At 40.2% G+C, this 25,511-nt stretch overlaps 2 protein-coding genes across 2 annotated transcripts; both read right to left on the reverse strand.

Moving 5' to 3' along the window:
- Positions 1-61: 61 nt before the first annotated feature.
- Positions 62-9,222, reverse strand: LOC135076493 (lysosomal Pro-X carboxypeptidase). Its single transcript, XM_063970979.1, has 8 exons — positions 8,921-9,222; positions 7,682-7,770; positions 6,507-6,664; positions 4,775-4,976; positions 2,120-2,363; positions 1,577-1,690; positions 1,005-1,221; positions 62-288 (listed from the first exon to the last, which is right to left on the reverse strand). Exons 1-8 carry the CDS (start codon positions 9,116-9,118, stop codon positions 113-115), a joined length of 1,398 nt encoding a protein of 465 aa, XP_063827049.1. The 5' UTR covers positions 9,119-9,222; the 3' UTR covers positions 62-112.
- Positions 9,223-10,327: 1,105 nt separating this feature from the next.
- Positions 10,328-17,989, reverse strand: LOC135074778 (dynein assembly factor with WD repeat domains 1). Its single transcript, XM_063969164.1, has 9 exons — positions 17,788-17,989; positions 17,219-17,428; positions 16,606-16,728; positions 15,647-15,831; positions 15,318-15,450; positions 14,050-14,209; positions 13,127-13,264; positions 12,683-12,775; positions 10,328-11,357 (listed from the first exon to the last, which is right to left on the reverse strand). Exons 1-9 carry the CDS (start codon positions 17,898-17,900, stop codon positions 11,253-11,255), a joined length of 1,260 nt encoding a protein of 419 aa, XP_063825234.1. The 5' UTR covers positions 17,901-17,989; the 3' UTR covers positions 10,328-11,252.
- Between the last annotated feature and the right edge of the window lie 7,522 nt (positions 17,990-25,511).

Here is a 25,511-nt window from a genome sequence, read left to right on the forward strand (position 1 = left end):
TCCTACAAATTCTACCTACATGGTGTCAAACAGGGGATTAAAAACAAAAAAAAAACAAAAATAAAAAATCCTTATTCATTTATTTATCTAAACTAAAACTAAACAGCTAACTCTAGTTCATTTTCCTAAACTGCCTGATCCACTTTTGGATCCTGTGCTTGTGGAAGTCGCGCGCATACACGACGGTCGACGGGTCGCTGGGATGGCTCGGCATCAGGTCGAGGTGGTGCGCCCCGTTCAGGATCACCACGGCTTCCACCGACTCGCTCACCGTGTTGAGGATACCACCTGAGACAAAATAGGGATTTAACCATCATTTATAAAACACTAGCTGCTCGGAGTGCTGGGCGTATTTCTTACAGCCTAAGAGCGTGCGCGCACGGGTTTTGTCACCATGACAGCACAAGATAGAATTTTGTGGTATAGATGACCCACGCTGAAATGTCCCACCAAACTCAATGACAGGGGGGCGCTACCATCGTTCAACTATATGGTTTCCAACATGGCAAAAATCTGAACCAGCGATCCGGTATTGACGGTGGCGCCCCACTGTCAATGTCATCGACAGGACAGTCCAGTATTTTGGAACTATAACAGTTTGTCTCTCTTTTTCTCTTTATAGAAGTGTAAAAGAGAAAGATATATTGTCATGATGACAAAAAGTCACCCGTGCGCGCGTGCCTCTACTGACAATGATTGTTGTCAGTGAGATGGTCCTAACGTCGCGTCGCGGGCTATCCGTAGTTTATTAGATTAACTAATAAACTACGGATAGACATTGCCCTCCTTTTTTGGGTAGTTGGGTAAAAAGTCCTGTATGTTATTCCAGGGTGCCAGTCACCTACTTCGATATTAAATTTCATCAAAATCTGTCTAGCCGTTCTTAAGTTGATCGATGTTGTATTGTTTCTGAATCCCGACCAGAAAACGATTAAGTAAAGTAACTGAGATGTTTTTGGAGAGTATGAATGTGAACTTTCGCCAACAAGAAAGTGGGTACGAACCTGCTGTCCACGGGTCCAGTAGCCCATTGCTAAACACGATGTTAGAAGCGGCCGCGAGTCTGTCGCCCCCATACGCGATCCTGGCTGCGTCAGGCTGCGGGTAGACTCCAAACTTGGCGTGGCAGTCCTCCGAGAACCGCGTGAAGTTCCACGGCTCAACCTCGAACATGTCGTATTGCCCGTTGGTGCACATTGGCATCACCATCTCTGTGCATGCCTGGTGGACGAAAGATAGCTATTTTATGATAGTACTTTGGGAAACTTCATGACATTTGTTGGTGATTTTTAGATGAACTTGTAAGATTAAGATGATAAAATTAAATAAAAGTAAAAGTAATGTGCACTAACTCAACTAACATAATATAAGGAAAAATTGTTACTAATCCCAACTAACAAACTATGGATGAAAGTCTGAAATAAATTATTTATTATTTTTTAGATATTTTTTTTTACTCTAAGTCCATAGGTTCTTCGGTTTAACGTTAATAACTCACGGGCTCATGCCATTATTAAAAGATAGGGATTCCCAAAATATGGAATCCTTTTACAGCTAAGTAGAGACGGGCATATACCTGATAGTCCCAACCGGACGCGTCCAAGTTTCCGTAGTCGCTCCCTTTCTTGTAGTCCACGCATTTTGATTTCTTGTCGTAGTTGGTGAACGTGTCCAGCACCTTTCCGATTTGCTGTGGAAATAAAACAGTGTTTTAAAATAAACAGCAAAGTTGCATAATATCGGTAGGCAGGTACCGTACTTCATGTATTTTAACTTGAAAAATATGTTGAAATAGAAATGTTAAGGTCGCTGGAGGTGCCTGAATGCGAGCAGCGCAGGACCCGTCTGTGTGGAAATCATTGGGGGCGGCCTTTGTCCAGCAGTGGACGTCTTTCGGCTGAAACGAACGAACGCGTTTTTTTTTCCAAGAAATAGATAAGGATATGGAAGACGTAGTGTGGGCAGGTCTTCCATTAGGTGAACCGACGATCCGGTGAAGATCGCGGGAAGTACCCGCTGGATGCGGGCAGCGCCGGACCAGTCATTGTAAAATCCTTGGGGGAGACCTTTGTCCAGCAGTGGTCGTCATTTGGCTGAAACGATGATATAACGATCTTACCTCCAGCAGCACCGTGTTATTATTGAACGTCTCGTTCAAGTACTGGCACACGACCCTGACTGGGTAGGCGGGCAGCGGCACGAGGAAGTCCGACTCGAACGGGTAGTTGACCATGGCCAGCGTCTCGTACATGGACTGCAGGAAGTCTACCAGCTGCTGCACGTCGGTGGTGTTCTTGACGGGGTCGCAGAGGTTCCATTTGGATTTCAACCAGGCGGTGTTGTTGGCTGAGGTGGCGAAGTTTCTGGAAAGGGATTATTGTTTTTTTACCCGACTGCGCCAGAAGGAGGGGTTTTTTGGCATCCAGAAGGAGGGTTATTGTATCTAATTGCACTGTTTAGTTCGAGCCCAATGTAGCTTAGCTAGTTAGTCTTGGCAAGTTCTCTAGGAATACTAAAAAAGCCAACTAGAGTCAGTTTAGGCGTGCAGGCAGGCGCTTCCAACTAAGTTACAGGAGTCATCATCATCATTATTTCATGGCTGCGAGGCGATCTTTATTGCACTTACCATGATCAGTCGCTTAGCGTATTATGTGTTTATGATGTTACTATAACAACAGAAAATTTTACGTAACGCATCTGACGCCTATAATTTAGCATGCACAACTTACTGCCAGACATAAGGAACACTATCTGTTGCTTGTGTCTTAGCACGTTGACGTCCTAAGACGATTCATATGTAACTTCACCAGGTGAGGGCACTTCATGCGGAGTATGCGGCCAGCATACTACCGTACGAGTCTGAAGAGGATGGCAAGGTAACCAGCTCGTGTCCTTACCTCAAGACTTTCCAAGAGCGCTTGATATTGTCCCGTGCACCGGCGCCGACGCCGCGATGGTGCCCGACACCAGGTGAGGGTACTTCATGCGGAGGTATGCAGCTAGCATGTCGCCGTACGAGGCTGGTGAATGGATCAAGGTACTAGCTAGTTTTCTTACCTCAAGACCTTCCAGGACCGCTTGATGTTGTCCCTACAGGCGCCGCGCCTGTCACCAGGTGAGGGTACTTCATGCGGAAGTATGCGGCCAGCATGACATCATACGAGCTTGGAGAATGGACCAAGGTAACCAGCTCGTGTCCTTACCTCAAAACCTTCCACGACCGCTTGATATTGTCCCTGCAGCTCTGCCCTTCAAGCGCGAAGCTGGAGGTGACGATGCGGAAGTAGGCGTCGCAGGGCGCCATGCCAGGATACATGTGCACCGGTGCCGACGCCGCGATGGCGCCCGTCACTAGGGCTGGTTTTAGTGTCACGCGGACTGTCAGTGCGGATCGCTCCGCACAGCCGATCTGTATGAACTGCTAGGGAGCGGAGCGGTTCCTCCGGACCGCATTACTCTAAAACGCTCCCTAGAAGTTCATACAGATTGGCCGTGCGGAGCGGGTCCGCACCGGACGGTCCGCGTGACACTAAAACCAGCCTAGGTGAGGGTACTTCATGCGGAAGTAGGCAGCCAGCATGCTACCGTACAAGCTTGGGAAGGATGGGCCAAGGTGACTAGCTCGTGTTCTTACCTCAAGACCTTCCAAGACCGCTTGATGTTGTCCCTACAGCTCTGCCCCTCGAGCGCGAAGCTGGAGGTGACGATGCGGAAGTAGGCGTCGCAGGGCGCCATGCCAGGATACATGTGCACCGGCGCCGACGCCGCGATGGCGCCCGTCACCAGGCGAGGGTACTTCATGCGGAAGTACGCGGCCACCATGGCATCATACGAGCTTTTTTTTTATCCACAACGAGGAAGCTCTTGGCCTGTATCTCACCTGATGGTAAGTGACGATCAGGCCGAAGGTGGAAGCGAGCTTCACCCGGAATCCTCTACCACGGAGGAACTGGCTATCTTACCTCTAACTGCCGGAACACAACAATCCTGTTAACATTGTTGTTATGGCGACAGACTTAGGTAAGAAGGTGGTAGATAGCCAGGCGGACTTAGAACAAGCCCTACCACCAACCAAACCGAACAGAAAAATCAGCCCCCACTGGGAATCGAACCCGGGACCTCTGCGTCTGAAGCAGGTGGTCTTACCACTAGACCACAGCGGCGGTTGGAGGATGAGCTAAGGTAACCAGCTCGTGTCCTTACCTCAAGACCTTCCAGGACCGCTTGATGTTGTCCCTACAGCTCTGCCCCTCGAGCGCGAAGCTGGAGGTGACGATGCGGAAGTAGGCGTCGCAGGGCGCCATGCCAGGATACATGTGCACCGGCGCCGACGCCGCGATGGCGCCCGTCACCAGGTGAGGGTACTTCATGCGGAAGTATGCGGCCAGCATGACATCATACGAGCTTTTTTTTTTATCCACAACGAGGAAGCTCTTGGCCTGTATCTCACCTGATGGTAAGTGACGATCAGGCCGAAGGTGGAAGCGAGCTTCACCCGGAATCCTCTACCACGGAGGAACTGGCTATCTTACCTCTAACTGCCGGAACACAACAATGCTGTTAACATTGTTGTTATGGCGACCAGACTTAGGTAAGATGGTGGTAGATAGCCAGGCGGACTTAGAACAAGCCCTACCACCAACCAAACCGAACAGAAAAATCAGCCCCCACTGGGAATCAAACCCGGGACCTCTGCGTCTGAAGCAGGTGGTCTTACCACTAGACCACAGAGGCGGTTGGAGGATGAGCCAAGGTAACCAGCTCGTGATCTTACCTCAAGACCTTCCAAGAGCGCTTGATGTTGTCCCTACAGCTCTGCCCCTCGAGCGCGAAGCTGGAGGTGACGATGCGGAAGTAGGCGTCGCAGGGCGCCATGCCAGGATACATGTGCACCGGCGCCGACGCCGCGATGGCGCCCGACACCAGGTGAGGGTACTTCATGCGGAAGTAGGCAGCCAGCATGCCGCCGTACGAGCCTGGAGAGGATCGCAAGGTAAATAAATTGCATTATCACTACTTACTTATTAAAAAACAAAGTCGCTTTCCTGTCTGTCTGTCCCTATGTATGCTTAGATCTTTAAAACTACGCAACGGATTTTGATGCTGTTTTTTTTAATAGGTAGGTACTTAGATTGAATCAAGAGGAAGGGTTTTAAGTATAATACTAATCGCTAGTTTTTCATAAAATGTAGAGCTAAACATTTTGGTGCAGCAATAGACAGATTATTTAAGATAAAAAAACTTGATGCAACATGTATGGTACAAAAGGTCAACTTAATGCCGTGACATTTTCTTCCAGTCTTAACTTTTGGTCCAAACATCTCATTCTCGTTTACCTTCATAACTCTTGGTTTACTAACTATTTACGTTCTTAGCGCCATCAGCTTTTGAGTCATTATTAGCGAAAAAGAGATGGTATACTCATACATAGCGTGTGTTTTTTTCAGGCATTTCCATCGAATGGAGTGCTCCGTGTAAGCGATCGTAAAACGAACATATTATTATGTACTAGCGGCCGCCCGCGACTTCGTACGCGTGGATCCCGTTTTACCCCCTTCATCTATCTTACGCGGTTTAGATTTTTTCATACAAATGTTTTTTCCCGCTAACTCCCGTTCCCGTGGGAATTTTGCAATATCCTGTTGTAACTAAGCTTTAAGTTTACTAAGGTACCTGCACGCCAAATTTCAAGCGTCTAACTTAAGCGGTTTAGATTTTTCATACAAATGTTTTTTCCCGCTAACTCCCGTTCTCGTGGGAATTTTGTAATATCCTGTTGTAACTAAGCTTTAAGTTTACTAAGGTACCTGCATGCCAAATTTCAAGCGTCTAACTTAAGCGGTTTAGATTTTTCATACAAAAGGATTTTCCCGCTAATTCCCGTTCCCGTGGGAATTCCTAAGTATCCTATAACCTGCCCAGGAGTATGAAGAATAATTGTACCAAGTTTCGTTAAAATCCGTCGAGTACTTTTTGTTTCTATAAGGAACATACAGACAGACAGACAGACAGAAAGACAGACAGATAGACAGACAGACAGACAGACAGACAAAAATTTTACTGATTGCATTTTTGGCATCAGTATCGATCACTAATCACCCCCTGATAGTTATTTTGAAAATATATTTCATGTACAGAATTGACCTCTCTACAGATTTATTATAAGTATAGATTAGTGTCTGAAAAAACCTCGTGTGCATAAAGCTCAGAGTTCTAATTTTAGTTCAACACAGCAGTTCTAAGGCCCCTCGCCAACGCGACTTTTGTAGCGATGTAGTAGTGATTCTATTGCGCGTTCACATCGATACAGTCGTGATTCTGTAGCGCGTTAGTAGTGCGTTGGCATTACTTCTGTCTGTAGTGCGTTGCAAATGTGTCTAGCGCGCGTTAGTAGCGATGCTGTGGCTCGTTTACGAAACGCGCGACAGCATCACTACAAAAGGTCACCGTGGGCGAGGGGCCTAAATGCTGCAGGTAATCCGCAATATTCCAAACTGTTCTCATACCTCCAAAAGCAATGACCGGGTACTTGGGCTTGACTGCGTGGTCTTGCAGATGGTCGAGCAGGTCGGCGTAGTCGGCCAGCGCCTGCGCAGACGTCAAGTAGCCCACGTGCTCCTTGTCCAGGGACTTGTTGCCGAACGGCATCGACGTGCCGTAGTACCTGGAAGTTTATGTCAAGATGTGGATGACGACTGAAGGAAGGTTAGAAAGGCTCGGGAAACAATTGCCAGCTGTCGAGGTTTCAAAGTAGGAAGCGTCTTTTTTAAATCTTTTTCATTACTATGGGTCTTTCTTTATGCTTAACTCAATCAGTGCCTGAGGTATACGAGCGGCACGGGAGTGTGGGTGTTTTTGTAACGGCAAAATGTCAGCGAGACTTCAGATTTTCTTCAGATTTATATGCTCTATCACGTCATAATGTTAATGTCACCACTCCCGTGCGGGAGCGGCACCTCAGACACTGACTGAATTAAGCGCTAGATCTATTAAAGTATTTTGTTAAAATATTCCTTTCCTTTTTGAGCTAATCAACCGACTTCAAAAAAAGGAGGAGGTTCTCAATTCGACCCGTATGTTTTTTTTTTCTATGTTTGTTACGCGATAACTCCGCCAATTATGAACCGATTTGAACAAATCTTTTTTCCGCGTATAGGTAATACCTTAAGAGTGGTCCCATTTAAATTTAATAATAAAAAAAACAACCCCCAAGGGTGGAAAATTGGGGATGAACATTTTTATACGCAATATCTCCGCCGATTATAAACCAATTTGAACGATTATTTTTTTGTTGAATAGGTATTATCAAAAGGGTGGTTTCATGCGAATTTGAAGAAAATATTTCACCCCCAAGGGCGGAAAATTGGGGATGAACTTTTTTATACGCAATATCTCCGCCGATTATGAACCAATTTGAACGATTATTTTTTTGTTGAATAGGTATTATTTGTGTACACGCATTTGAAGTCGGTTTTATTTTTTTTTAAAGTTATTATTATTCAATACCAGTAATGATTCAAGGGTAAAATGTAAAAAATAAGGTACGTAGGAGAATGGAACATTGCAAGTTCCACCCTCTTCCTAGGTGTCAAGTCGTTCACCGTAGGAAAAGTTTGCCTTTTGCATGATCACTTTTCCCGTGGTATACAAAAAGTGGTATTATTCCTTCAATAGAACTAACCTGTGTTCTGCAAATACAATCTTTGCGTTGAACTCCTGCGCGATCTCCCACATGAAGCCCGTGTGTTGGGCGAATACTTCAATTTGACCCTGAAACATTTTATTCACATTTCAGGATGGGAATTGATTAAAATTGCCAACTGTTTTATTAGATTCGTCATTAAATGACCATAAAATCGTCAAAGGAATGTAGGTAATGTACCTTAAAAATAACTCTACATTTTCATTAAATAACCAAGAAAGCCGTGGAAACTTATGAAAATCAGAGAATAGAATATTTATCGACCTCCACCCACTTGACTGTAATCTTTCTTGAACATTTTTTTCAGAGGTTTGAAATTGGCTCAAAGTAAATTAAAGTTCGCAACTCTATATTTTTTTTGTGAGGTCAATAACCAATTACATTTCGGTCATTCAACTTTTCTAATCAGTTCACTCTTAACTGTTCTTTTCTATAAATATACTGACGAGCAAATCTTCTAAATTAATGATAATTTTTTATCAATTAAAACGCGAAATAAACATGGTTCACAGCTAAAGTTATCAAGCAACGACGAACTTCTTTATTGAAATATTTATAAAAGTGCGTAACTTATGTAATAGCAGTACATACATACAATGGGTACATAAGTAATTTACTTTAATAGCAGTACTGATATTTGAGCCATTTAAGATCACATGTCAAGAATGCGAACCACAATACTTAAGTACGTTAAGTACACTACTTGATTCAACATACAAAGTTCACTTGAACTTAGACACATTATTATTACTAGTAGAAGATAAAATTAATGAGTACTCATAAAGTAATGAGGAATTTGATGTATTGCGAAACGCGATAATACTATTAATCTGAGAAAATGAGACCTTGACCTAACCCCTATTAGTTTCGTAATACCTACTAGTAATAAGTAGATTAGCGAGCAGCTTTGAATGTAACAATCTTGGGAATACCCATATCATAGTCATAATAGATTTTTTATCGAAAGCATTCACGGAATTATTGTCAATGATGCTGCTGTTACTTTACAAACTTTTGACTCTACCTCTTAATGCCTACCCATGCTATAACAAGTCTTGCCAATTGTACACATGATTCTTCTTCCTTTTGAGCTGATGATGGTTTCAATGTAAGACTGAGTTATCCATGTTGTAGACGGATTGCAATGAGCAAATGAAACGCTACTATTTTTATGCACAATTTTAAATAACACATCTAAAAGAAGAACCGTTGTCTTACCTCATTCCCGGTGTAGAAGAATATAGGTCCATTATTAGTGTTCCAGTAATCGTCATTCACCAGATACTTGATCTGGAACTCCTCGCTTCTCTGGTAGCCGAAGTGATCCAACGGCACTTTGAAATATTTCGTCTCATACTTATACTCTGACTTCGCTAGCGCTACAACTAGAGTTAAAATTAATAACTTTGGCAACATTATCACTGGTATTAACTAACTAGTAACTGTGAACACAACCGCTCTGCAAGGAGTTCGCAGTGCTAATGAGCTGACCATCCATTTGAGCGGGAATGTGCACATATGTAATGTTTACGTACGCTCCGTAACAGAAGTGTTACTTACTTGATAAAACATTAAAATTGACGTACCTATTTTCCTTAAATATTTGTTTTGATTTATAAATTATTATTCCTTATAAGTGTTTGAGGAAAATTATTTCTGTAACATTGTAGCACTTGTTTTTCAGGCTACAAAGGGTTAGCAACATTTTAAACTGTGTTTTCAGAGAGAGTTCTAAGATGAAAATTACTGGATTACAGAAGTAATCCGTACAAACGGATTTTCCCACCATTTTCATCTTTGGTGTGTTCTGAAATGGACTATGAAAATAAAAACCATAGTAACAACCTCGCTAATTGTTACCTCTACGGTTTCGGTAGCTCTACGTCTGCCATAGGGTTCATATAAACACCATTGAAGCGTGTTTCGTTTTGAAAGGATGCATTTCTAGCGATGGTTCGTGATCAAATGTGTGGTGATTTCTCGATTGACAGCGCCAAACTGATTCACGCCCGTATTCACAAACATTACTATGAGGTCTCACAGTGCATGTGGACGCACAGGGTGACACACACCTCTATTCAACGCTGTGCGTTCGATTTGCTGCTTCACTTAAGCAAGCATCGTTTGTAAATACGGGCGTCAGACTTCTCAAATAACTCGAGCGTCAGATTGCACTATTATGTAACACATCTAACGCTAGTGTTGGCGAGTGTGCGGCTTATCGGGTCTCATTTGACCCCCGTCCCGGCAGGATGCTCCCGTTAGCGATGACTCTTTGTTTACACTTGTTGATATTGTCGACGATTGCCGCTCAATTTACTCGGCTGAGAAAATACAGATAATCTAGTTACATTTTAGTAGCAGCCATTTGTGATTGAAGTTATGGCCAATAAATCACTTTAGTCAGTTTTTGTGGGTCAGAGATCATTTTTTTATCTCGTCTTGTTGTTCTGACGTCATCAGAAGATAGTTGGAAAGATTATTTGTGAATGTAACATTGTTTTTAAGTATGATGGAAGCATCCTGCGTATTATTGTTTTGCAACCCTGCGGCGTTAAATTAGGTAGAGACGGCTACGTACTTAAGTGAATGAATTGTTCATATAGGAATTAATGAAAAAGTGTGTCATCGTAAAAAATTATTTATTACCCTCTTTATCACTAAACAATGCATTGAGCAGCAGTAAAAAGTGCATTTTAGTATACTCTATTATAATGTCAATTATTGATCAACAACAGTAAATATCGTAGTGCTTCTTTAGAAATAATTTAATTACATAACTTGTAGTATTTTAATAAACTGGAAATACAATGAATTATTTTAGGTGTACATTATTCATGATTCCAATAAGTAAGTTTACTGGGAACTCATTCAGAAAGTTACTTATCTTTGCAGTAAGTAAGTAAAATAATTGTTGTTTGTTAATGCGATAAGTCGGTATACATTAGTTTCGAAACATTGATATAATATAAAAGCTAAGATCGATAAGACTTCAAAAGTTCAAAGATAAGACTGTTCCAATTTTACGCGGTGTGTGATCCGCGGTGTTACCTTTCAACTTTCATTTTAGTAAATGGATTTAGCTACCGCGACATAAGTTTTCTTCGACTAACAATACTAAGGGAAAGAGCTAGCTAAATATTATACTAGTATACCTAATTATGTATCGTATGAGAAAGCTACGTAAGCTATCTACGTGAAAAAACTATGCAAGAAAAGTGTTTATCAAGTTTTCAGACTTACAAAAAATAAGATTGAAATGATTACTTCGTGATACTGTTTTTGTAAATTGAATCTAATTAAATTATGTACGTTATTATTTTAATTAAGATTAATTGTTACTAATCCTCTTCCGCATTATTTTTAATTTCATTACACATTTTTCCTTTTTTTCATGTGTTTCTCAAATAAAGTTTAAAGTATATTCGTTCCTCATATAAATCGTTGCTACATTATTGCAGGAAAATTCTCAGTTACCAGATCTCCAAAGGATAATAAAATAGAAAATTGTAAGAAGTCCCAGTGGCTGCGCCTACAGCCACCAGTCGAATCATCTCCAGATCCTGCAGGTGTTGTCTTTGGAGGCTGTGATGATGGCATCTCCGGCGTAAGAGTAGGCGCATGAGAAGATTTCCCCTTGGTGACCAGAGAGAACCTACAAAGAAATCATCATTAGGTCTTGAAAACATCATCTTGATGATGGTCATTTAGTCTCCACTAAGGAGAGACGACCCTTTGTAATTTACTAAATTAGAGGCAAATGCATGATTAGATCTTCATGAAAAAACCCTAATAAAATGAGGAGAATCCTTCAGCCCACGAGAGGTCGCTTTCTTTGCTAGGAATGTTTTAAAATGAGGTTGAGACTGCATTACGCGGAATGCGAGGCTGCATTGACAATGATTTTTGCCTGTGCGCGTGCATACAATCATCATCATCATCATCTCAGCCATAGGACGTCCACTGCTGAACATAGGCCTCCCCCAATGCTTTCCATGTTGCCTGGTTGGTAGCGCATACAATGCATTCTAGCAATCCGCGCAAAGGAAGTCGCTGAGTCAATGTTCCAAATGAAAAAAAATTGAAAACATTCGCGCCAAAACACAAATACTCGAAGACGAAACGATTCAAACGGTGATGAACAAAGAAAACACAAGTAAAACAATAAATACAGATGTTCCTTGTGAAATGGAATTAGTAGGTAATTGGGAAATGAAAGGAAAACTGTATCGGATCCACGAAACGGTGTCGCGTAGTGAATCATTACATTCGCTGTAACAAAGTTGAAATGAGTCAGTGACTAATTATTATGCAAATAATATTGTGTTGAATAATTTACTTGCAATATCTACATAATATTAAGCTAATTAAAACAAGGAATTTGATTAGTATTTTGCATGATTTATTCAGGTTTTTCATGCTTATCTTTTTAATGCAAAAAAATGAATGAATGAATTTGTTCGCCATACCAATGAATATGACAACAAACTATTGAGGCCATGGGTTCGATTCCCGCCTTAGGCAGTTGGATTTTTTCAAGTTATTTATAATTTAGTTTGATATGCAACTCTTATCCCAAGATCGCTGGGCCAGAAAGACCCGGGAGCGAAGACCCCGCAACAACACCCGCGGCAGGGGAAGACCGCCTAAACGGTGGACAGACGACATCCGGCAGCAGGCTGGAGTAAACTGGATGCAAGTGGCCAGGGACAGAAGTCGGTGGAGGGTTGAAAAGGATAGGCCTCCTCTTCGTTTGCCGTTCGAAGGCGAACCCCCTAAAGGCTGATATAGACAGATGCAACTCTAGGCTGGTATAGATTAAATTTAAAAACTATTGAGTACCTGTGGCAGACGAGGCGAAGAAGATCGGCAAGACTTGGAGCGAGATAAAACACATAGCTCAAGACCGAACGCGATGGAGGACTGTTGTGGACGCCCTCTGCCCCATCTAGGGGACATAGGACCATAAGTCAAGAGTACCTGTATACAGTTGCCCGTGTTGGTATTCCAGACCCTGGCGGAGCGGTCGGCAGACGCCGTCAGCAAGCAACCTCCAGCCGGGCTGAAGCACACCTGAATGGAATAGAGCAAGTAAGTGGCAGTTTAGTCAGTTTATCAATCTTATAACTAAGTCATGTATCTAATTTGTCTTAATTTCAGGCAGAAAACATAGTAGAACATACGAATTAGAAGCGACCTGCACCATAATTATGTTTATTGGATGAAAAGTACCTATTTTAAATAAATTTTAGTACGCACAGAAATACGAGTACATCACAAGTGGTTTGGCTAAAATCCTGGCCTGATTGTACCACCCTCTCGTTGCGCTGCTCTTCTACTGCAGGAACGTCATTTCGTTCCATTTTCCAGTAGGACAAACCGGACAATACGAAGAACGAGATGACGTCCTAAATAAAGTCTGACCTTGGACACCTCCTCCCTATGGCCCTTCATGACGGCCAGCTCCTTGAAGTCAGAGCGCACGTCGTAGATGCGCGCCGAGCAGTCGCTGGAAGACGTCGCCATCCTCTGCCCGGCCCAGTCGAAGCAGATATCGAGGACCTGGTTATGCGGAAGATAGGATGATAAGTAAATTAAGTGTTTGCATGTATGGTTGGATAGAGCATTCATAGTCAACAGGTGTTTGTACACTTATGTTATACTTGTGCCGCCCTTGTGGGCGGCTCGAGTGTTTATAGTCAAATTGAGCAGATCTCTGAGCCTTAATGACTGCTCAAGCAGGCGGTTTAATGTATTCCAAAGAATGAAATATCATACTTCATATTAAAGTTTTTGTTGCTTGAAACAATTGGTGCAGACTACTTCAGCTAGCTTGCGTATCATATTGGTAAAGTTCTAAGTTGCATGAAATCTTCTGAATACCATCATCTGTAGTTCAGTTGGTACCTATACTGTTTTGTGCTTAGCAAATATTATGATCATCATCATCATCATCATCATCATCATCATCATTTCAGCTATAGGACGTCCACTGCTGAACATAAGCCTCCTCCAATGCTTTCCATGTTGATCGATTGGTAGCAGCCTGCGTCCAGCGCTTCCCTGCTACCTTTATGATGTCGTCGGTCCACCTTGCAGGTGGACGTCCCACGCTGCGTTTTTCGGTACGCGGCCTCCATTCCAGAACCTTGCTGCCTCAACGGCCGTCAGCACCTATTATGCTTGTGCATAAATGAAGTGTACAAGAATCTATATGCTACGGGACTACTCCCACCTCTCGTTACCACCGCTGCAACTCCTGTGTAGCCAGGATCTACAGCATCTAATCTAAAGCCTAATCAGTACTAAGCTTATTGACAGAACTAGTGTAAATACCAGGCACCGACCTCGTCCGTGTGTCCCGCCACAGTGGCCAAACAGGCGGTGCTGCGAGCGTCCCACAGCTTGGCGCTGCCGTCCAAGGACGCGGAGCCCACTAGCGAGCTGTCCCAGTTGAATTGCACGCTGGAGATTTCACCATCGTGGCCTTGGAGCACTGATACACGGCTGAAAAATTACAGTCAGTCAGAAGTAGTTTTAGAATCCGATAGTTAGGCCCGGTTTCCATCAAGGCAGAACGGAGACAACGGAGTGGAGAAGGGTTTTGAATAACTATATTTATTCAGGAAACTAGGAAATCTGATTGGTTATTTAAAACACGTCTACTGTCATCTTCGCTCCGCTTCGCATTGGTGGATTTAATACTTTTTGCTTTTTGTATGAAATTACTTCCGAACGCGGCAGTACTGATGTCGTGTCAGTGTAAATTATCTTATTTAGATTAATCGATAGCGAATGTGGACCACAAGGTGGACCGACGACATCATAAAGGTAGCAGGAAAGCGCTGGACGCAGGCCGCTACCAACCGGGTAACATGGAAAGCATTGGGGGAGGCCTATGTTCAGCAGTGGACGTCCTATGGCTGAGATGATGATGATGATGATAGCGAATGTAACATTGTCTACATAGAGCTCTATAGGCATTTTGGTGCAACATGTTACCTGCCATTTACCTCTTACAAATTGGTGTAATTTTGTATGAATCCAATTACAATCTGCATCATTCATGATCAATGGCAATATTCAAGATGAGGCGTAAGAACAGCTACATGCTTAACTAACAAGAAACAACTTGTGTCTATGCATTTAAATACGAATTTATGCAAATGCACCCAAAATGCAGTCTGGAGGTCTTTATTCTGATTGAAGTAGGTGGACGCCTACATTCGTCTGTCTCAGTGACTCCGAGCATAGCGTCATCGTCATATTAGTTGAATGAAAATTTCCTGCTCAAATCCTTTATTTTTATGAAGACTGAACAATTTGTATGCGTCATGACACGCACGACTCCTACCCTGACATGACACTCCTGTGACTAATTTTAGTTCTCTTTACTTCTAAATTGCAAGATAATTATGTAGTTTTGGATAATGTAACTATCAAGTAAAGTTTTTACATTATAACCAAAATTAATTTCCAAATAACCAACAAAACGCCTATTAGAAGTATTAGAGCAAAGTTTCTTTGGTATGAAACATTGCGCACATAGATACGCAAGAAATATTTTGTTTGAGTCAAAAAAGATATTTTGGATGGCATTGTGCCGACTACTTACTCCTTGACCCTGGTGTCCCACATTGAGATGGTGCCATCGAAGGAGCCTGTGATGAGGCGTTGGCCTTCGTTGGGGTCAAACTGCAACGCGATCACCTCCGCCGTGTGACCAGTGTAGTTGTGAATTTCAGCCCCTGTGACAAAGTAACGTCAATTTTGGCAATTTTTGTATTAATACAATAACAATACCTTAATTCCTGTAGTCTTCAGAAGGTATAGCCATAAGGTAGGTACTTATTAGTGAGGTCATTATTAGGCATCGAAACTTTTTGGACGCGCTTTTAATTTTTTTTTCCTTTCTAACCAGTATTGTCAAGCATCCAATCTCACCTGTTCTAACATCATACAGCTTGGCCGTATGGTCCATAGAGCCAGTGGCTGCAAGGTCCCCCTTGGCGCTGAACTGGGCCGCCACCACCTCGCCGCGGTGGCCCCATAGAGTGGCCAGGCACTCTCCCGTGGATGGGTCCCATACGCGAGCCGACTTGTCGAACGAGCCGGTGATGACGCGGTCGCTGGTGATGAAAGCATTGAAGAATGATGGTGCTGGTGATGATTTGATAAGTAAGTGTGTAGTAAGTGATAAAATCCATCATCTTACAGAAGATACTGAAACTGCAAAGTTTTGGTTTAGGTTAGTAAATTACTTTTGTGCATTTGTAAAATATTATTTTTTCTAATAACTGAATACAAAAGCTTTGTAATGTCAGACACGACTGACGCGTCGCCTTACAAAAACAATGAAGATGACTCAAAACCATTGTTTTCAATTAGTATCCAATGTTGGGTCTCTGTTCAGTTTAATATTTAAACTTTGTGAATTTTTGTAGCCTGCGTCTAATGTCTTTCGCAATTTTAATAACAAATTAAGTAGATGATTAATATTTACAGCGAACTGCCCCTAGTGAGAAAGAAACTATTTATGTCTAGTTGCAAAATAAAATGTATTTTGTAAAACATTTCGATACCAGTTTTTCAGAAGAAGAGGATTTTTATGATGTCATTTAGAAAATTGCCAAGGTCTACTAGTGCGTACTACTTATCGACAACGAATTGCACTGGAAATCCTCGTAATACATTTAAACCTGATTGACGTTAAGTGACCTGTACATAAACTGTTGTTTTGTGGATATTCTGCCATGTTGTTTTTGCGATTATGTTCCACTGAAAAAATTTTTGGTTATCCAAAATCAATCAGATTATTATTTTATTTTCAATGACGAGACTTCATCCTAACTGTGCAGTTTAAATGTTATTTTCTTGTTAAGAAAAAATAAACTTTAACTCACCAGGTGGGAAAGTTAAAGGCAACAGAGTACACCACGTTCTGGTGGCCAGCCAAGGTCTTCAGTTCCTTGCCGGTGTCCACATCCCAGACCTTGCATGTCCTGTCGTAACTTCCCGACAAACATCTGTGAACACAACCTTACTATTAATGTGCTATTAAGTATATTCGTTCGTTCGTTCCTGAATTCGTAGCCAAATGACGTCCACTACTGGACAAAGGCCTCCCCCAAGGATTTCCATAACGACCGGTCCTGCACTGCCTGCATCCAGGTTCTTCCAGCGACCTTCACCAGATCGTCGTTCCACCTAGTGGTCGCCACTCGAGAACTTTTCTGCCTCAACGGCCATCAGCTCTACGAGCTATGTGCCCCGCCTGATCTCCTTCTTGAGGGAATCTATCAAATTACTATAGAGTATTGACATTATTATTGTTACTAGATTACCTGTTGCCAGTCTTATCAAAGGCTACGTTAGTCAGTGGCAAAACGTGGGTCTGCAGGGTCTTGTACATGTAGAATCGCTTGCCAGTCAGGCGTCGTGCTCGATCCTCTTCTTGAGGGTAAGTATCTACTCTATCTACCACCTATTAATATTGGTAATACTCTACTAATATACCTATTGCCAGTTTTATCAAAAGCTACATTGGTGAGCGGCAGGACATGGGTCTGCAAGGTCTTGTAGATGTAGAACCGCTTGCCAGTCGGACCCTCGTGCTCGATCCTCTTCTTGAGGGTATCCAGGCACTGCTCCAACTGCTCACGGACCTCTTCTGTGATCAGCACCTCCTTCTTGTAGAGGCGTTTGGCTATCTCTTTTATGTCTGAGCTGGAATCAAGAAAAACACATTGGAAAAACATAATATTATACTCGTACAGGTTGTGGAGATATTCTACCATGCATGTGAACGAAAAGAAGAAAAACTATTTTACGAATCGTTCGCTTAGACTAGCTAGAGTGTAGACCTGCCAGCCAGCGCCCTGCAAACTATTAGCAGGAAAAATACGAAAAATACAAATCTTATGGCGAGTCAAACCTTATGTCAAAGTGTACACAAGTGCTCTAAATTTTTAACCACACATTCAGTTTAGTCACCCATGCAAATCAAATAAGATAATTATAAGAATCTGATCCAGATAAAAACAAGACCGTTTATTGAATATTACTGATAAGAAGCACATTCTTACTTGCAGTTAAGATCTAACAGGTCAATGTCCTTATTCTTGACGACCCCTTTCTGCAGGTACTCCAGAATGATCCCCGGGGGGTGGTACCTCAGGTGGAACTTCAACAGCTTCATAGTCAACTAACAAGCTTCAAAAAACATGTTTATAAATATTTTTTACGTTTCAAAAATTGATTACAAAACGTCTGACGATTTTGTCAATACGGCCGTTGCTAGGCAACGACGTTTTGTTTATTTTTCTTTTTTCAGCGATCACGTTCTTATAGGTTTGACTAAGTAGGTCAGTATGTTTTTTAAAGAAGTTTAAAATACTGTCAATGGTAAGGTCAATGGCATGCAATAATGCAAAAAAAAACTATAACGAAATTCCTTTTGCATTTTGCAGATTAATCAGTAGATGCTTTTATCCTGTCTAACTGCTCAAGCGAGAGCATAAATACTTATATTTTTGATACAGTGTTTGAAATAACTTAATCGACGTCTTTACGTGGCAGGCAGATACCTATAGGAATCGAATCTAGGACCTCCCGTTCGGATACCTCTCTAGACAACAGATGTTAGTAAAAATCTACTTGCAAGATTAGTTTTCAGGCTTACGTGGCAGTTTTTATGCCGTCATCTGGATTCCGTGTGAGGCATACGGGCCTCTGATTAGACGGGAACAAAGGCAGCGCACAGGTGCCCCAGTTTGTTCGCCAACTGGCTGGCTGGTAAGGGCGGGCGCATACGTACCTTACCAGATCGTGAAGTAGGTAACAAACCTTAGGTTCAGTTTTCTCGAACCAATTAAAAAATATGTTACTAAGGAGTCGATTTACTTTATAAATGAAGGTATTTGTTTTAGACTAAAACGTAGGTATTGTAACGTAACATTGAATATTAATTTCAAGATTCAATGTTACGTTGATTCGGTATTTTTTATTACAAGCTTTTTATTACAAGCTTTATATTGACTTCACTTGTTAGTATGTGTGGGACAAATCTTGCAACTGAATTTAAGACCAGTTCTCCTCAACCGACTGAGCTGAAATTTGGTATACTTATGGAAGTACAATGACAATGCAATATTATGGTACCATTGAGCTGGTCTGATGATGGAGTCGGGAGGTGGCCATAGGAACTCATAAACAAAACGGCAGAAACTCATCGAGTTTGGGTTCGTTGGATTTGTCTTTTCGAGCACTTTAGTGTTAGATAATTTCCAGGGTCCTGAGATTAAGATATAGCTAAAAAGTGTAAAATAAAATTATAATAAAAATAAACTTTTTTAAAAACAAGCTTTTATTCTGAATTTCGAAAGCTTGTAGCGCAAACAGAGAAAAAGAGGAATAAATTCCATGCGCGATACAAGCTTTCGAAATTCAGAATAAAAGCTTGTTTTTAAAAAAGTTTATTTTTAACTTTTTTGATCATTCATTCATTACTGAATATTAAATTAATACTTATGAGAACTCGTTGATGTCTTTTTTACAAGTGTCGATTTTACGCTTATGTATTTATTATTTAAGTTTTATTACTTAACATCATGCTAAATTGAATTATCATCATTTCAGGATATGGCAGTCTACTGAATAAGGAGACCACAAACCAAAGTCTAGATTTTTTGATCCTGCAACACTACCACCAGCTATCTTCCCGAGGCTAACTCCTACACTACGACCAAGATGTTTATTATTTTAACTATTAGACTATTTAACTCTCTGTATGTTTTGATTTGCCATCAGTCAGCCTCCAGCTTTCGGTCGGTTCTGCTGTGCTTTTTTGTCTATCAGACTATGTTGCAAGCGTGCCCCCAGCCTTACCTGAAAGGAGTTCCCCAGTCTCTTTTCAGCACCTTTCAGCGCACATTAGCCGCGCCCGCGGCTGAAACAACCTGCCGTTTTTGTAACTGTAAGTAGTCTGACATTGCGGCCGTCTTGAAATGAAGCCAGAATACAGGTCATATTTATATTTTTAACTTTGAGTGGTTAAAAGTGAACAGATAAATCCTTAGGACAATCCATCTTACTTCAACTTTAACAAACGTCAAAAATCAGCCAAACTCCATACAAAAAACACCGGTTATCGTCAAAGTTACTACGGTCAAAGTTGGGTGGTGCAATTTAGCAGTAAGGTTCATTGAAACGTTTATGTAATAAAAACCAAAATACAGTAAATAGGTAGGTAACTAGGTAGGTACTGAGGAATTAGTCTACGTATGACGCCACTTGTTTTACAACTCTATTTACTATACTAATCAATTACAGGTATTTTTTTATACAGTTATGCCTTGGAATTTGGTGTTAACTACCTAATCAGAATATTTTTTAAACTTTAGCATTAGCAATTCAAATTTTATTATACTTGATGTTTACTCCATGAGTGTGGTAGCACGACTTGTTCATTGTAATTCAATTGAAAGTTACAAAAGGAGCCCAGTTCCAGGCTACTGGGCACGGCAACGCTTTTTTGTTCAGCTTCGGCTGCCTATTTCTCTGACTGGGCTCAGGTATTTCCGGTAGGGCGACCACATGTTGCACTTATTTGTAAGAGTGGCTTACGTTAGCCGAAGTACCACTAATAGCAGGACCTAAACGACTAGTGCCCGTTTTCACCATCAAGCCCTAATTTTTAAGTGACCGCTATGAAAACAAAATTCCGGTTGTGTTACCATAGGGGTCACTTAAAAAGTAGGGATTGATGGTGAAAACGGGCATAAGTCTAAAGAGAAAACAGTTTAATAAGTATATCTCTTTGTACACAATATTAAAAACCAAGAAAAAAGTGACAAAACATAACAACACAAGATCAAATTTATCGCTAGAAGACAAATTCTATTATTACTGATGCTTACCAAAAATCTCTAATGAAGAATGGAACTCTGCAAGATGCTATTGTTAATTAATTAAATGATTAAAACCAATCATCTGTGTAGCGTTAGAAAAAGGGAAAGTGAAGTCATTCGTTCCGCTGCTAATTATTAATAGAAAAAATCTATTTCGTTGAACACTAAATAAAGGTGAAACTTCTCATTTAAGCTAACAAAGTTAATAAATCTTTCATCGGGATACTTGCGATCAAAGTGAACGTACCTACACTACTGCGTGTTGTCTAAGGGATTAAGAGATTATCTAATGTGAATGTGATTACTATCTCACTTAGAACTTTTGGCTTAGGAAATAAATTGTAATACCTAACCACCACCTACTTAGGCTGAGTTCACTACCTAACTTTGACCGTAACTTCAACGATAACCTGTGTTTTTTGTATGGAATTGTTAAAATAAGATGGTGCAACCCAACCTTAGGATTTTCGTAACTATGAAGCCTCGTCTTTAGTTTAGAATTCAGAAGTTGGAATACAAAATTCGTATAAAAGGAATTTCTGAGTTGGTATAGTGTATCTTAAAAATTACTTTGTGTGATGTTTCTTGTTCGATTAAGGTTCCATGTTAGATTGAATCTAAATTAACTTATGTATACCTAAGTTGGATAGGCACAGATTATAGGTATTCGCCTGCTAAGGTATTAGCAGTATTCAGTATTTACCATTATTACAGTTTTTCGCTGTTCATTTTAATAGAGTCGATAGCACATAATCAAAATTTTTATTTACAAAATAGCATCTTATTACCTCCACTTAAGGTGTCACAGTGAAGCTCAATGGGCCTTCCGTACCGCCAGTATAACTGTGCAATAGTAAATTAAAAATGTAAATTGTTTCCCTTCCACAATAACCATGTTATCAAGTCTTCAAGCCCCACTGCGTCTGTAGTTATAATTAGGTACCCCACCGTAACTACGAGAAGCGTGTCCAACGAAATTCCCTGCTTCCCCCAACTTATGGTGGCCCTACACATGTCCGGCCAAACAGGTTGTATACTCCAGGGGTTAGCAACCTAGGGCATTTATGGTGGTTTATTTTAAATGTCATTAATTTTATTTGAATGATTTATGTCGGTAATTTTATTTTATAATTAAGCTTGAATTTTGAAAGCATGATTTAATTGTTCATATAATACAGTTTAATATTTGCGTGCTTGCTGCGTCGTTGTCCGTAGGTACATAATTATGTACTTTGTAAGTAAAGTAACTAGAATATGTTTAATAACTTAGTAACATGATGCCTACAAAGTTATAAATTAACTTAATATTGTGCATTACAAAGTAATTGAGGTTATTATTTTCCTAAAAGTATTTTCAATAGGAATAGTAGTAGTTAATTATATTAATTTAATAATAAACGTTCAAAGTGATTTGTTTCATGCGAAAAGTTTACAAGACTATTTAACAAACGATTAAAATGCTACGGCATTTAACATGACAAGACAATACTTACTTAATTATTGACATCAGCTTTATTTTTTAGGACCGAGGAGAATTGAAGAAAGATGTTAAGATTTCAGGTTCGCACCGCAAAATGCAGTTATTGAACAGTATTTGGTAAGATTGCAAATTATGTCATATTTATCTACAAATTAAAACTACGTAATTTTATTAGTCGTATCGTAATCTTTAATTTTATTTTACTGACCAACTGTCGGTCTTGTTTTTTAATATGTAACCTGTTTACCTGGACAACGTTACTCGATAACTGATTTTAATTCAAAGGAATCAAAGGAAATGGTTGCGCCAGTATTAAAATGCAGGAACTCCCTGTGCCATAAATGTGTTGACTCAAAAAATGCTGAGTTAGGTACCCCTGTGTTAATCTCCAATGCGGGTAAGATAAGAGATAGTAATGCAAATTACTAAGTAAAAATGTTCGCGACCCCTGCGCGGGCCTTGACACGCGCGGGCGCAGTCCGCCGCGAGACAGGTGCGTGAGCGCTCGTACTGCGCGTACGCCGCTATACCGCACACTTTTACTTTCGTTGCGTCACTAAATACGATGTAACACAACCTTTTGCTTCAAGTGTTTCCGTGGTGTTGTGAAATCCATTGTCAAGTTTTGGATGTGCTATTGTTTACATTGTACCCGCGGTATTTTTGTAAAGTTTCAGTGAAATGATTGAAATTGATTTATAGTGATACGGTTTGACTCCTGGAATCAAATAAAAAGTATGTACGAATATAATTAATTAATATATATTTTATGTTAGTTTTGTAATTCTTTTAACGTACTACAAGTGCAAACAACGCTCGATGAAGCATTAATGTTATGTAAATAAGTTTTTTTATAATAAAGCAAATTTTTCAAGCATGCAATTAAATACCTGACATGCTATTAAAATGTATATTACTTCACAATATTTTAAACATTTAGTATGTAGCATTAGCATTCTGCAAATATTAAACTCAACGGGCGGAACGATTTACCTGCACGAATGTAAGTGAAGGCTTCTATGTCTTGGTAGGACTTCTTAATAATGCTCGGGCAGGCTTACAAGACATAGAGTGTGGGTAGAATCTAACTTTTAATAAATGGAAAAATAGTCTTAGAAACCCCTAAGCCATTTTACAAGACCTATCTAACGATATCCCATATGATGGGGTAGAAGGTGAAAAAAAAATTCATCCCCACTTTACATGTAGGGGAGCTACCATAATTTTTTTTTTTTTTTCAAAATTTTATTTTACCTTTTTGTCGCCGTGATTAATAAACATACCTCCACAAAATTACAGCTCTCTAGTGCCAATAGTTTTCAAGCAAAACCTCGGACAGACAGACAGACAGACATAACATCGAAACTATAAAGGTTCCTTGTCAGGACTACGGAACCCTAAAAAAGACTAAAAGACCTATGCGACACAAGAAATCTTAAAAGCTCTAGAAGAAAAGTTTTTAGTTATGTAAATGTTGTGGTTTAAGGCTGAGTTGCACTACCTAACTTTAACTGTAACTGTAACGACAAACAGTTTTTTAACATTTGTTATTCTTAGTTAAAGCACAGTTAAAGTAAGCCTAGGCGCAGACCATCGATTTTTCGTGGGCCGATAGTTTAGTCGGGCAGTTGATCAGTATGGGCATGTATGGAAGTGCGCACATTACGCCGATTTGATTTGGCCAATTCTTCACACAAATTAAAATCGGGCCCAACTATCGGCCAACTAAAAATCGGTGGTCTGCGCCTAGTCTAAGATGGTGCAATCCAGCCAAAGAAGTCAATTTCAGATAAGTACCTAGCAAATTCAAGTACCAAGGAGATAAGGAATCAAAATCGATTCTTTATTAAATCGTAGTATAGCGTCAAAGCCTTGTATTGCTACGAAATCTGGTATAGGGAGTGGACACTATAGTGCTATGGTAAGGTGTTGCAAATACATAAGTAGTTTATAAGTATGTAAGTAATAGCAATAGGTACGGGTTGGTACGGCCGATAGGCAATCGTAGCATAACATTGTTTAATTAAAACGTTTCCACCGTAGTTGTGACCGTAGTTGCAATAGCTAGGATAGCAAATAATTAAGATACCGCAAGTATTGTTTGCTCAGGATTGTGCATTGATAACTCATTAGTGGTTAATTAACTGTGAAATAATTGCTAGTTAAGCTTCGTATCTCTGTCTGTGATATCAAGTTATCAGACTGTGAGTGTCATGAATGATTTACTCGTAGCTACTATTTGAACCATTTATTTCTGTTCATACACACCTAGGTAAGATAACATAAATAAATACATTTATGTATCTAGCTAGATATGAAGGCATTCTCAAACAACGGTTTAGGCCCGATTCGACCAAACTTTAATCCGAGAATAACTCCTGGTATAACTGGCACATTGACAGTTTCAGTATGGGAAATACATGTTACATATTATGTCAAAACTGACGATTTATTCTGAGATTATTATTTACTCTTGTTCGGTCGAATCCACCCTTAGGCTGAGTTGCACCACCTAACTTTGACTGTAACTATTACGATAACCTGTGTTTTTTGTATGGAGGTTGACAGATTTTTGACATTTGACTTAAAGTAAGATGGTGCAACCCAGCCTTAGTGTTTAGAGATTTGGTATGGGTTATCTGTGGTCTATGGAATGTAGGTACAGTTTGTTTCATGACGCGTGTTCGGCGAAACTAATCCAGATTTGATATGCTGATTGTTATTCATCATTGCAAAAGACGCACAAAGCGACTAGAAAAATGAAAATCTGAACAACTGATTTAAAAGTAAAATAAAGCTTTTTCTTTACATCTAAAAGTTTTGCTCTAAAACCGTGATTGGGTGCCTAAAACCACCGTTTAATTAATATATTTTCGTTGTTTTATTTTACTAGACATTTGACCGTATTATTTAAACAACTTTATCTTATCAATAACGACATATTACTATTTAAATTATGATATTTTCTAATGACTAAGTAAGTAAGTAAGTATGTATCGTAAGTATTCTCTTTGTCGAAACTTACAGTGGTGGAAAATTCGTTTCATGTTAATGTAAGAAAATTTCACAAGATTTATGTAAGTAACATGATGTTTTCATAGATGAACGCGAGATGATAAATGAACATATTTGAGAGTTGTTTTACATATTAATTACCACTTTTTTGTCTTCAGATTACACAGTCGGTGTCTATGATGAAAACTGTAACATTATATTTGCATACAGGTGGTTTTATTATACGAACTTGTCTACACGTAGACATCTTAAAAGTACTGTAAAATGAACTGAAAAGATACTGCAGTAAATGAAAATTGTGTCTTAGTATCTTAACTTTTAATTTATTTCTTTTGACCTTCAGAAGAAGCATTACAAAAAGTAAAAGAATCACTCGTATTGTTATGCCAATCATACTAATTTTGAT

Source organism: Ostrinia nubilalis, chromosome 1 (assembly GCF_963855985.1).
Source record: "Ostrinia nubilalis chromosome 1, ilOstNubi1.1, whole genome shotgun sequence".
Classification (NCBI taxonomy): Eukaryota; Metazoa; Arthropoda; class Insecta; order Lepidoptera; family Crambidae; genus Ostrinia; species Ostrinia nubilalis.